General features: G+C 42.2%; 1 protein-coding gene across 2 annotated transcripts; it reads right to left on the bottom strand.

Moving 5' to 3' along the window:
• Positions 1-196: 196 nt before the first annotated feature.
• Positions 197-11,200, bottom strand: CLXN (calaxin). Of its 2 annotated transcripts, XM_056857686.1 has the most exons (6): positions 11,094-11,200; positions 6,250-6,405; positions 4,904-5,008; positions 3,384-3,535; positions 2,108-2,212; positions 197-264 (listed from the first exon to the last, which is right to left on the bottom strand). In XM_056857686.1, the coding sequence occupies exons 1-6, from the start codon at positions 11,149-11,151 to the stop codon at positions 214-216; spliced, it is 627 nt and encodes a 208-aa protein (XP_056713664.1). In that variant the 5' UTR covers positions 11,152-11,200; the 3' UTR covers positions 197-213. The 2 variants fall into 2 exon arrangements, with proteins under 2 accessions (XP_056713664.1, XP_056713665.1); XM_056857687.1 differs by lacking the exon at positions 4,904-5,008.
• Positions 11,201-12,789: the final 1,589 nt, after the last annotated feature.

The following is a 12,789-nucleotide window of genomic DNA, read 5'->3' as shown; positions in this document are numbered from 1 at the left end:
TTGTTGTCCCATTATTAAAGTGTCTACAAATGTCTTACTTCACAGGAGATCAGGAACATCTAATCATTTCCCATTGTCTCTTTTTCTCTATAAACAAGATTCCTAACACCAAGGCATTTGAAATGTTGGTAGACAACAGATGACTTGCCTTCTTGACTGTAAAAAAATGCTAGTTGTGTCCTTCTATAGTAATTTACAGTGTTTTTTGCAGAGCTACAAATCAGAAGTCTCTTGAAACGCCTGTGCTTCAAATGCCATCCCACACTGTAAAAGAAAACATTAGGTTTGAAAAAATTAATGTGTAATTAAAGAACTTTAGTCTTCTATATTATGCAACTTAGAAGTCTGAAGAATAAACACTACCTCAATCTTTCTTTCCTTTTTTGTACCCCTCTTTATTTTAGTCTACAAGGGCTTCCAAGTTATTTCCCTGGCCCTTTACATCACAGCCTGGTTTGAGAATCCCATCAGCTATTAACCATATGGGACTTTGGAGGGGGCATCTGAATGTCCCCCTTGGGCACGTAGACCTAGATGTGCAGTTCTTTTGGATACTGATCTGTGTATTTTGTACCTTTTGATGTATAGCTCTCTGTCGCCTCATCATTAAATGTCATGACTGCTATGAAATCTGATGAGATGCTACAGTATTTTTAAATGTGCAACACTTTGCAGAAGTATATACATTTCAGGCCTCATCTCATTGTCATCTATAAGGATCTGCTTAGAGTGGCAATAGCCAACTTAGTAAATTGAAGCTTTCTTAAAGCTTCTCACCACCATACTAACTAGCTCTGAGTTTCTCAAATTAGGTTTTTTTCTGGGTTAAAGGTGGAAGCACAATGTCATATGGAAATATGGAAAGAAGCCAGTACACAATTCTAACTCAAATTCTGAGTTCCCTTATCAATTTCTCACTTTGGTCCTTATTCAAAGAAGAGAGCTGTTTTCTGTTACATCAAGCTAAGCCTGCTCTAGAAGATTATGATCCTGTAGCTCAGGACTTACCAAAACACCTGGATTTGCTGTGCTTCTAATAACTAGCTTAGCTAGTTGATTGGGATGTCATTGGGGAGAGCCCTTCACTTTTTCCTCTCGGCACTCGTTTGTTTAGTTTCCCCCACTGTGGTCCATCAACTATTTTTTTATCCCTGTCACTGCATAACCAGCACTAGGGAATGCCAATTTGGGAAGGAAGGGGGAGAGTTGCTTAGCACTTTACTTTCCCTGCCTAGATTTCCTTTGCAAAGCCTCTACAGCCATCCATGTGGTGCTTCCCACTGATGCCCTTTTGGGGTACCTGCATCCATAATAGTGTCTTGGCTGGACCAAATATGGGATCTACAGTAAACAGGGCAGGCAAAGACATCATAGCATGGATCCTCCAATACCTTTGCTCAACATGTGCTTTTCTGGGGGCTGTGGAAGCTGTCCTCTGCTGCAGAGCTTACTTGTCTTGTACTAGGCACTTCCATTTGTACAAAAAATAAGCCTCAAAGTTGTAATGAAAGAGGAAGCAAAGTCTTTACAGCATCGAGAGAGAAGTGTGTGCAGCATAAAGGTCTAATCCTGCACATGGTTAAATGTGCTGAAATCCTCTTGAAATCAATGGAATTCAAACACAAATTTGTGCTCAACTGTGCACAAATGAATTGCCTGGGAAAACTGAGCAAGGGTATGTGACGAATATTTAGGAATGCATTGTTTATACAGATAGCTTGCTGATTTGTTAAACTTGGGTACTGTTAAAATATAAACATCTTTTTGCTGAGTTAAACGTTTCTGAGTTTAAAATCTCCATTTTAATAACCTTGATTATTGTTTCTATATCTGATCTGTTTGAACTGCCTCTTTTGAAAGTGGACAATCATTATTTCAACGCAATATACTTCCTTAATAATTAATATTGTTGGAAATGCAGAGAGTAATACATCCTAATATATTCAGCAAACAGTAAAAACTTTTGCAGAGGAGTAAGCCTCATTTAATACAATGAAGCTTACAACTGAGTAAGCTTGTATTGTAAGCATAAGATTGTATTAGAGCTGCTGTTTCCTGGTTTACCATGTACAGCGGTTCTGTGTTCCGATACAGATTGCATATATACCTTCATATCAGGCAAACATGGCCCAAATGCTTCTAAAAGGAGATTTTCATCTCTTACAGCCTTTTCAAAGTCCGCATAAGACAGTTTGCCATCGTGGTCATAATCCTACAAAAGGAGAGCAGGCATTCTTAGCCATTTCAGTTGCCACCATCAGTGTGCTAGTATGACTGACTGAATATTAGTTTAGAATATTTAGTTTCTTATTAGCTGTGGAATCAGTTCTTGACCATTAACATGATGCATGTCCACAAACAGAAACCTAAAACGGTTCACACAAACATTACATCCCTGGGCATAGCTGCTATATAGGACTCTATAGGAAGTGTTTTTAAAAATATTTTTGATCTGACATTCCAGTGATGCTGTTTCAACTCGTACATTGAACAGAGATTATATGGATTATATTTGTAGTTATTCTTGGAGTGACTGAGCTTGAGCTTGCTATATATCGGGTGGGGAACATCAGGCCTGGGGGAATCGCAGGAAGACCTGCGAAATAATTTGGTCTGGCCCTTCATGGGTCCTGGCAGATCTCTAGCTCAGAAAGATCTAAGACTGGTGATCCGCCCCCTCCTACGGACAGGAATAGCCTCTGTTCAAGGCAGATGTGAGTTTGTTTTACCGAGAAAAGGAACCTTTCCCCCCCCCCTTGCAGAAGAGTCGTTAGCTATGGAGCTGCTAGGACTGCCCAAGAAACTGTGTTAACCTTTTCCCACCCGGGCCATGGAGAAATATATTCCCTCTGTACTACAGGAGGGCTGGGGGTGGAAGTGGCGACATTGGAGGGGTTAAAGGGCCTGGGCCAGAATGTGCAGGGAGGGGTGAGTTAGCCAGTGGGTCCTCATTTCATCCCTGCAGGCGGAGGTAGCAGGAGCCGGCTGTAGAATCCAGCCCCGACCATGCGGAGCAGGAGCAACTACGGCGTGCGGCTGGATGGCTATGCCCGGCTGGTGCAACAGACCATCCTGTGCCACCAGGTGGGCAAGTGCGTCACTGGTTGGATGCCTGTGTGCCCGAGTGGGGGCGGGTCATCTGGCTAATTTTTAAGTTGATAATTTTGTATGGCCCGTGAATGATGTTATAAATATCCAAATGGCCCTTGGCAGAAAAAAGGTTCCCCGCCCCTGCTATATATAAAAGGAAATCTGTAGATTGTATATTTTTTTTTGTAGATTGTATTATTATACACAAATCTTCCAATTTATAATTAAGATTAGATGTGAGCGAAGAATATCCTATACATCTGAGAAACTTGTTTTGCAACTATGTTACTTACCATTTTCTTTAATGTTATTTCTACTAAATCTTTAATTCCTTCATCGGGATCTTCTTCTGAAGGTTGTTTCAGAAGGCTGTTCTTCAACATATGAAACATTTCCTCCCGTGAAATGTATCCATCGCTGTTCAGGTCATAGACGTCAAAACAGTCTTTGGAAAGCATAATTTATTTAATGTAAAGCATGTGTATAAAAAAAGCATTTTTCAGATAATTGGATAATCCAAGTACTGCTGGAGAAGCAAATCAATTTCTTCAAACTTCTTAGCCTGGAATCAGCCGAAGGGCCACCTGGATCTTTGCTACGGTAACACTGGCACTAGATTATTGTAATGCAATAATCTACATGGGTCTACCCTTGAAGACTCTACACGGGTCTGCCCTTGAAGTCAACTCAAACGCTCCAGCTGGTACTGAATGATGTGGCTCTGTTATTATCAGAAGCTGGCCAGAGCATACATATTACACCCATTCCGCAGTCACTTCGCCGGCTGCCCATCAGTTACTGGGCTCAGTTCAAGGTATTGGCTATCAGGTACAAAACCCTTCATGGCCCTGGCCCTTCATATATGCAGGACTGTCCCTCCTACTATGCCCCACCACAACATTAATCCGAGCAGGGTGTTCTAGGGGTGCTGCCCCACAAAAGGGTAAGACCAACAATCACCAGTCCATGTGCATTCTCTGTGGTGGCCCCTATCCTGTGGAATGACCTGCCTGAGGTGGCCAGGAAAGCTCCCATGCTTCTGATATTCTGCAAACTGTAAAACAGAAATGTTCAGGAGGACATTTTTATAAGGAAACAGGGCGATATTAATACAAAATGGCCCAGGAAGGTGCTTTTAAAAAGGGAACAGGACTACGAACTATACCACTGTGTATAGTATGTATTATTCTACTCTCACGAGAACTTACTTACATACCGGTAACTCTAATTTATGCATTCTTTAACATACTATGTTTAATACACTGCTTTTTTCAGATTGCTGTAATCTTTAGTCTGATTATATTGCTTATCAGATGTCTTACCCTCTTGATTACATTGACTGTATAATCCACCTTGAGTCTCAATGAGAAAGGTGGGTTATTAAATAAATAAATAAATAAATAAAATAGTTTAGGTTCTCAAGCCACAGAATGTACCTCCCAGGCTAACTTTTATATTACAACACATAATTTCAAACAATTGCTTTTCAGTGCATCGTATCACATATCCAGCTGTGAGCCATCATAAGACAAACGTTTTATGTGTCCACAACAATTAAAAACAAGTGACAACAGATTTCAATTGTGGTTTTTTTTTAAACTAAGGTGGTCCTGTACTTTTAACAAGATCCTTGTCATTTAAATTGCTCTAAATGTTTGATTTTTGTCTTGGTTTAACCACACTTGTTCTAAGTTATACTGTAATATCTCCGCTATATGTTTTTAATATATTTTATATATCATTCAAATAAACAAAATTAATTTGCTCTATATTTAATACAGGCATAAACCTGCTTGTGCTACAGAAACCTTACATTTTATTTTTTCATCCAAAGTCCCACGAAGAAATATCGATAATCCTTCTACCCATTCTGTTACGCTGACACAACTGTCATTGTCTTTGTCAAAAGCACGGAACACTGAAAGTAGAAGAAAGTGCCTTTATATATTCAACTGGCATAACCAGGGTTTAATTAAAATTTTGTCTCTCAAGTGTTGGCCAGCACTGTAAGGTTTTGAAACCCCGTGTACATCACCCTGAGCTCAAAGTAAAAATAAATATGGGAACCTGGAAAATCTCAGTTCCCAGTTAAAATCTGGACATGTAGTTGCTCTAATTGAACTATTGCTTTTCTAACCTTTTCACTACATTAACGTTCTGAACACAAGCACCTCTAGGACAGTTTTGACATCACAAACATGTCCAGAAAAAAGAATTTTAAGACCGTTCTTTACCAGCCACCTACACAGAAATTCACTAAGAAAATTCCAAATGATTATTTATACACAAACCAAAATCTATAGGGCAGTGCAATTACTGTCCACCCACATCAGGCTTTTAATTCTCAAACAGCAGGGTCCTCCTCATGACACTTGGCAAACCATTGTCAAAACGAAGGAGGCTTTCAAAAACAATTTGTGAAATAACCTGAGGGCCTACTGTTCAAAAAGTGTCAAAACTTGGCTCCCCTGTTCAAATGCTGAAACAATTCTACATCACTGTGGGCGAAGAGCTTCAGATGACATTGAAATCCAGCAACAGATGTTGGTGGTTTCAGATCTTCCCATAATTTGCCCTCTCTCAATAGCCATTTCTGATGCCGGGAAAGTTGATGGCTAGCATCACAAGACCTGCATGGATTAACAGTTGCATGGATCAGTAAGGAGGGGGTGAAATCACTGTTTTTGCCTCCTGTTGGCAGCTTCCTCTTCCATCAGGGGAGCTCTGCTGAGAGAAGAGGTGAATAGAAGGCAATTTTGCCCCTATTCCCTTCTTTACTGCAGCCCACCAACCTGAATGAGTAGCAGAATTGATTTACTCTTGAGTACTTCTAGGTACTTATTATTTTATTTACTTTATTTATAATCCACCTTTTGTATGGAGACTTAAAGCAGTTTACACAGTGTAAATCTATGCAATCAAATATTGAGACATCGAATGAGCAATGCAATGGGATTACGAAAATTAGGAACAATAAATAAAGTAAATAAATTAATAAATGTGTTATGAATAGTGAAATATGTAAAGAAACACTAGGATAATGCAGGTTTACACCAGGCTATCTAGCAATTTTTTTAATCACCTGAACATGATACGACTTTTTAAGAATGCTGTGAGAGTCACCTAAATATACATTTGCAAAAATGCTTTTCACCTCACCTCTGTCCATAATCATATCATCTGTCATTCCAAATGTGACATGTAGGATATTTCGGAATGAGTTACGATCCAAGCCAACAACTGCATGTCGATCACTAGGCTCCACTCCCAAGGTGTTGAAAAGTTTTATGAGGCATTCCACTTCAAATTTATTAACTATAAAATAAGTCAGGACAATCATTAAAATGAAACAGTGCTGTGAAGGAACACACCAAAATATTTATAATGTGTCAAGATTATAAATGCAGGATGATCTTGACAGGATGGAGAAGTGGGCTAAAACTAATAAAATGTACTTCAACAAAGACAAATGTAAAGTTCTGCATTTAGGTAGGAAAAATCAAATGCATAATTATAGGATGGGGGAGACTTGTCTGAGCAGTAGTGTGTGTGAAAACGATCTTGGGGTCTTAGTCGACCAAACACTGAACATGAGTCAGCAGTGTGATACGGAAGCTAAAAAGGCAAAGGCAGTCTTGGGCTGCATCAACAGAAGTATAGTGTCCAGATCACGCAAAGTGATGATATCGCTTTACTCTGCTCTGGTTAGACCTCAACTAGAGTACGGTGTTCAGTTTTGGGCACCACAATTTTAAAAAGATGTAGACAAGCTGGAACGTGTCCAGAGGAGGGCAACAAAGATGGTGAGGGGTCTGGAGACCAAGTCCTATGAGGAAAGGTTGAAGGAGCTGGGTATGTTTAGCCTGAAGAGGAGAAGACTGAGAGGGGATATGATAACCATGTTCAAGTACTTGAGGGGTTGTCATATTGAGGATGGTGCCAAGTTGTTTTCTGTTGCCCAAGAAGGTCGGACCAGAACCAACGGGTTGAAATTAAATCAAAAGAGTTTCCGTCTAGACATTAGGAAGAATTTTCTAACAGTTAGAGCGGTTCCTCAGTGAAACAGGCTTCCTCGGGAGGTGGTAAGCTCTCCTTCCCTGGAGGTTTTTAAGAAGAGGTTAGATGGCCATCTGTCAGCAATTCTGATTCTGTGACCTTAGGCAGATGATGAGAGGGAGGGCAACTTGGGCATCTTCTGGTCACTAGGTGTGGGGGGAGGTAGTTGTGAATTTCCTGCATTGTGCAGGGGGTTGAGCTTGATGACCCTGGGGGTCCCTTCCAACTCTATGATTCTATGTCTTTTATTTTATTTTAATTAATTAATTAAATTATTGAAACATTTATGCCCCCTTTCATCAAGGTTCAAGGTTTCCCTGTGGTTCAAGGATCAGTTTAGGTTATAGGCCAATTGAGAAGAAAGAAAATAATTTTAAATAAGCATTCATAATATTAACATAATATTACATAATATTTTAACTGCAATCAGATTTTGTTATCTTCTGCTTAATCAGGAGAGCTGTAAACCCATCTATTGAAACTTACGTCATCTTTATCATGGTCAACAGACCTTTCAGTAATACATGCATTAAAACAAATGATAGTACTTGTACACACTTGGTTAGCCCTGACCTAGATGGCCCAGGCTAGCCTGATCTCATCAGATATCAGAAGCTAAGCAGGGTCAGCCCTGGTTAGTATTTGGATGGGATTCCACCAAGGAAATCCAGGGTTGCTGTGCAGAGGAAGGCACTGGCAAACCACCTCTGTTAGTCTCTTGCCATGAAACCCCCCCCCAAAAGGGGTCGCCATAAGTAGGCTGCGACTTGATGGCACTTTACACACACACACACACACACGGTTAACAGAGTTTTTTCAGCATCCAAGATCTAATCTCTATCACTACATTTTAAAAACCCACTGTTTCAGTAATATATACATTTTTCCCAGTAAGAAAAGTGTAGCTAGCTCTCCAACTGAACATCCTGGTATCTTGGCCAAGTGTGATACTGTCTTGGCTTTTAAATCAGTGGTGGGCAGGCTACTGCACACAACAGAGAAGAGCAATATTTAACAGAATTGTGGGCCTGAGATCAAGCACTTTACCATGAGAAATGGGGTGTTAAATCACAGCTTTGTTTTCATCTGTGAACTGTTAGGGTTAGGTGTGGTATTAATTAGGGATCTTAATCTCTATAACAGTAATTTTAATGTCCACGTGTTTAGGGTGTTAGAATCCAAGAGACCTGGATTCAAATTGTAACCTAGTGTTGCCAGCTCTGGGCTAGGAACGACCTGGAGATTTTGGGGGTGGAGCCTGGGGGGGCAGGGTTCGGGGAGAGACCTTAGCAGAGTACAATGCCATATAGCCCACCCTCCAAAGCAGCCATTTTCTCCAGGGGAACTGGTATCTGTAGTCTGGAGACCGGCTCTAATTCCAAGAGCTCTCCAGGTGCTACCTGGAGGTTACTGGAAATCTCAAGCACTTATGGCAAAACAGACAACAATATGCTGATAAGTCAATCACTCTATTGTATATACAAAACGCAAAATGCAAAACAGTGCTATACACAAATCAATTCCAAAGGAGAAAATACAACAGCCCGTATGTTTCAAGGTCCTTGCAGCTTGTAAAGGAATCCTTGCAGCTGTGTAAGTGTACTCCAACAACAGCCCGTGTATTTCAAGGTCCTTGCAACTTGTAAAGGAGTCCTTGCAGCTGTGTAGGTGAACTCCAAAATAGGTTTCCGGTAAAAGTCCTATTTCGCATGAATGCTTTTTCATCATTGGCAGTCCACTATAACATTATCCACAGAACGTTTGTTCTGGCTGAACAAGCTCTTAGCTCACTTGTAAAGGTGGATGGATAATGTTATAGGGGATTCAGTGCCATAGAGTCCAATTGTCAAAGCGGCCATTTTCTCCAGGTGAATTGTTCTCTATCAGCTGGAGCTCCGTTGTAATAGCAGATCTCCAGCTAGTACCTGGAGGTTGGCAACCCTAGGGGTAGGGCTGCCAGGTCCCTCTTAGCCGCCGGAGGGAGGTTTTGGGGCGGAGCCTAAGGAGGGCGGGGTTTGGGGAGGGGAGGGACTTTAGTGCCATAGAGTCCAATGACCAAAGCGGCCATTTTCTCCAGGTGGACTGATCTCTATCGGCTGGAGGTCGGTTGTAATGGCAGGAGATCTCCTGCCGCCACCTGGAGGTTGGGGAGAAAAACGGCACCTCTGTACTAATACCGAGAGTTTAGGAAAGCAGTACAGGATGATATATATAAACAAAGTGCAAACTTTATGAGCTACTGAGGTGAAACAAAGACCATATACATGACACATACAAAGAACAAATATATACAATATATACAAAGCAGAAATGATTCCAAAGGTCTCAACCGAGTACCAGGTAAGTAATATTGTAATCTTTGTGTATAGAGTCCATATAGAGCCACAATCATCAATGGATACGGCCGCTTCAGATCCACAGTAGTGGAAAGTCTTCGTTTGACTTTACTTGCTGCACTATGTGATGTACTTTGCTGACGTCTGATTATAACAATTTGCACTTACCCTGTGTGGGAAGGAATTATGAATATACAACAGCACACTTTTTGTGAGTATATTGTATCAAATCATATTTTAATAGTCATAATCTTTATATATTTATATATTGATTGTATAATATTAATTTTAGGAAGGACTGAAGAAAGGTTGCCACCTGGAGGTTGGCAACCCTACCTAGGGGAAACAGTGGAAACGAAGGACATGTTTTTGAAAGAACGCGACTGAAACGCAGGGGAAAGAGGGAAAGAGGTGAGGAAGGGGAGGGCTCGCCTTGTGACACAAGGGCCCCCCAAAAAATCTAAAGGAAAAAAAATGGATGTACATTTCCAAAATATAAGATAAAAAACAAATAAAATAAAACCTACATACAGCAACAGTGTTTTGTGTTGTGTAGGCTCCTATGATGTAAGTAATGGGCCCTGCCTGCTAGCCTGCTCCCTAAAATATTTTGTTATGTGCAAATGGCTTTGATACCCATTAGGTCCATAAATGACCATATAGCATATATTCAACATAAAAAAACAGCGGCAATTTGTTCTTGACAAAGGACAGGTGGACATATAAAGAGCCCCATTACCTTCAATGAGACGACAAGAGTCACTGGAAAAGACAGTCATGCTAGGAAAAGTCGAGGCCAGCAGGAAAAGAGGAAGACCCAACCAGAGATGGATGGACTCAATAAAGGAAGCCACTATATATTACTCTTCCTAAACACTTGACACTGAGAGACACTGTCCTTCAGTGTTACTCCTCTGAAGATGCCTGCCACAGCTGCTGGCGAAACGTCAGGAAAGAAAATACCAAGACCACGGTCACATAGCCCAGATAACCTACGAGAACCACGGCCTTCAGTTTGCAAGATCTGAGCAAGGCTGTCAAAGACAGGACATTTTGGAGGACTTTAATTCATAGTAGTAGAAACGGGCAAGAGTCCAGTAGCACCTTAAAGACTAACAAGAATATTTTCTGGCAGGGTATGAGCTTTCGTGAGCCACAGCTCCCTTCTTCAGATACAGCTAGAATGTGAATCCATCTGTCTTTAAGCAGAGGAGAGTGAATTCAGACAAGCATTCGTATGTATGTAAATGTGAATCGCAGGCGTGATGGGATGAGGTGTGGTATGCAGAAGGGTCTGTGATGTCCAGGGGAGAGATGGGTGTGGAGAAACCAGCACTGGCCATGAGCCTAGAATGCAAGGCCTTTATTCAGCCCAGGTAAATGCATCGTCTTTAGTTTGAACATCCACTGTAATTCAGCAGTTTCTCTTTCCAACCTCCCTTTGAAATTCCTTTGTAAGAGAACTGCTTTCATTCATAGTCGGAAGGACTTGACGGCACTTAACACACACACACATGACCTTCAATAGCTTGTGTGTGTGTGTAAAGTGCCTTCAAGTCGCAGCCGACTTAGGGCCTCATCAAACCTAAATCCGGCCCTGCTTGTACTCACAGTGCTTCGCGCTTTTGCACAAGGAGTCGGCCAGCTTCTGCAGCTTTTTCCGGTTCATCCTCTCCGCGGCCTCTGCTGCTACTGCTGCTGCTGCTGCTGCTCCGCCCCTCAAACCAAGCGGTTACCCTGGCAACCGGCCGCGCTCCAGCCAGCCCCCTCGAGAGGGCGGAAGGATGACTTCAGCGGAGAGGGGAGCGAGGGCCAAAGGGCATCACTGCGACCCTCGCTCATTCATTTGCACGCCCCGCGCGAGACGGCAAACGGGGCAGCCCCTTTTGGTCGCCCCCCTTCCCCTCAAAGAAACCCTGGGCTGGGGGAAGCCCTGCCTGCTTTGGGGACCTGTGCAGCGAGCCTTTTGCATGGGGAGCGGCCAGGAAGAAAGGCCGGTCGCTGTGACATTCTGGTTACTATGGGGAGAACAGAATGCTGTGAGAGAGCAACTTCGAGGGGGGGGGGAGTGGGAAATGGTTGGAGGGGGGGGCGAAGAAGGGGGCAATGAAAGAAAGGAAAGGCTTGTTTTGAAGAACAGTTCACAGTGGGTCGCCGTGTTAGTCTGTCTGCAGTAGTGGAAAAGGGCAAGAGTCCAGGAGCACCTTAAAGACTAACAGCAATATTTTCTAGTCGAAAAGGGCAAGAGTCCAGGAGCACCTTAAAGACCAACAAGAATATTTTCTGGCAGGGTATGAGCTTTCGAGGTCTGAAGAAGTGAGCTGTGGCTCACGAAAGCTCATACCCCGCCAGAAAATATTCTTGTTAGTCTTTAAGGTGCTACTGGGCTCTTGCACATAAACACTCCAAGACACGTAAGAACATAAAACACTCCAAAACACTCTGAAGAAGATGATTCACAGTGGGTAGCCGTATTAGTCTGTCTGCAGTAGTGGAAAAGGGCAAGAGTCCAGTAGCACCTTAAAGACTAACAAAAATATTTTCTGGCAGGGTATGAGCTTTCGTGAGCCACAGCTCACTTCTTCAGAGTGTTTTGGAGTGTTTATGTTCTTATGTCGATAATTCACAGTGGGTAGCTGTGTTGCTCTTTTCTACTACTGCAGACAGACTAAGAGTCCAGTAGCACCTTAAAGACTAACAAGAATATTTTCTGGCAGGGTATGAGCTTTCGTGAGCCACAGCTCACTTCTTCAGAGTGTTTTGGAGTGTTTTAAGTTCTTATGTTGATAATTCACAGTGGGTAGCTGTGTTAGGCTGTCTGCAGTAGTGGAAAAGGGCAAGAGTCCAGTAGCACCTTAAAGACTAACAAAAATATTTTCTGGCCGGGTATGAGCTTTCGTGAGCTCACTTCTTCAGATACCTGAAGAATCTGTATCTGAAGAAGGGAGCTGTGGCTCACAAAAGCTCATACCCTGCCAGAAAATATTTTTGTTAGTCTTTAAGGTGCTACTGGACTCTTGCTCTTTTCTACTACTTTGAAGAACAGGGGAAACTAAAGAGAGAACCCAGGAGGCTCAGTATAGAAGTCTTCACTCCAAAGAAGTTAGAATATACAGATCTGTGGTGGAGGGGGGTCATAAATAGGGTTGCCAACTCCAAGTTGGGAAATCCTTGGAGATTTCAAAGTGGAAGGGTGGGTTTTGGGGAGGAAACTCGGTGGGATATGATGCCATACAGCTCACCCTCCAAAGCAGCCATTTTCTTTCAAGGGAGCTGATCTCTGCAAATCAGCTGTAATCCCAGATCT

Source organism: Euleptes europaea, chromosome 11, assembly GCF_029931775.1.
Source record: "Euleptes europaea isolate rEulEur1 chromosome 11, rEulEur1.hap1, whole genome shotgun sequence".
Lineage (NCBI taxonomy): Eukaryota > Metazoa > Chordata > Lepidosauria > Squamata > Sphaerodactylidae > Euleptes > Euleptes europaea.
Note: the sequence above shows the minus strand (reverse complement) of the source record. Positions and strands in the feature narration are given on the sequence as shown.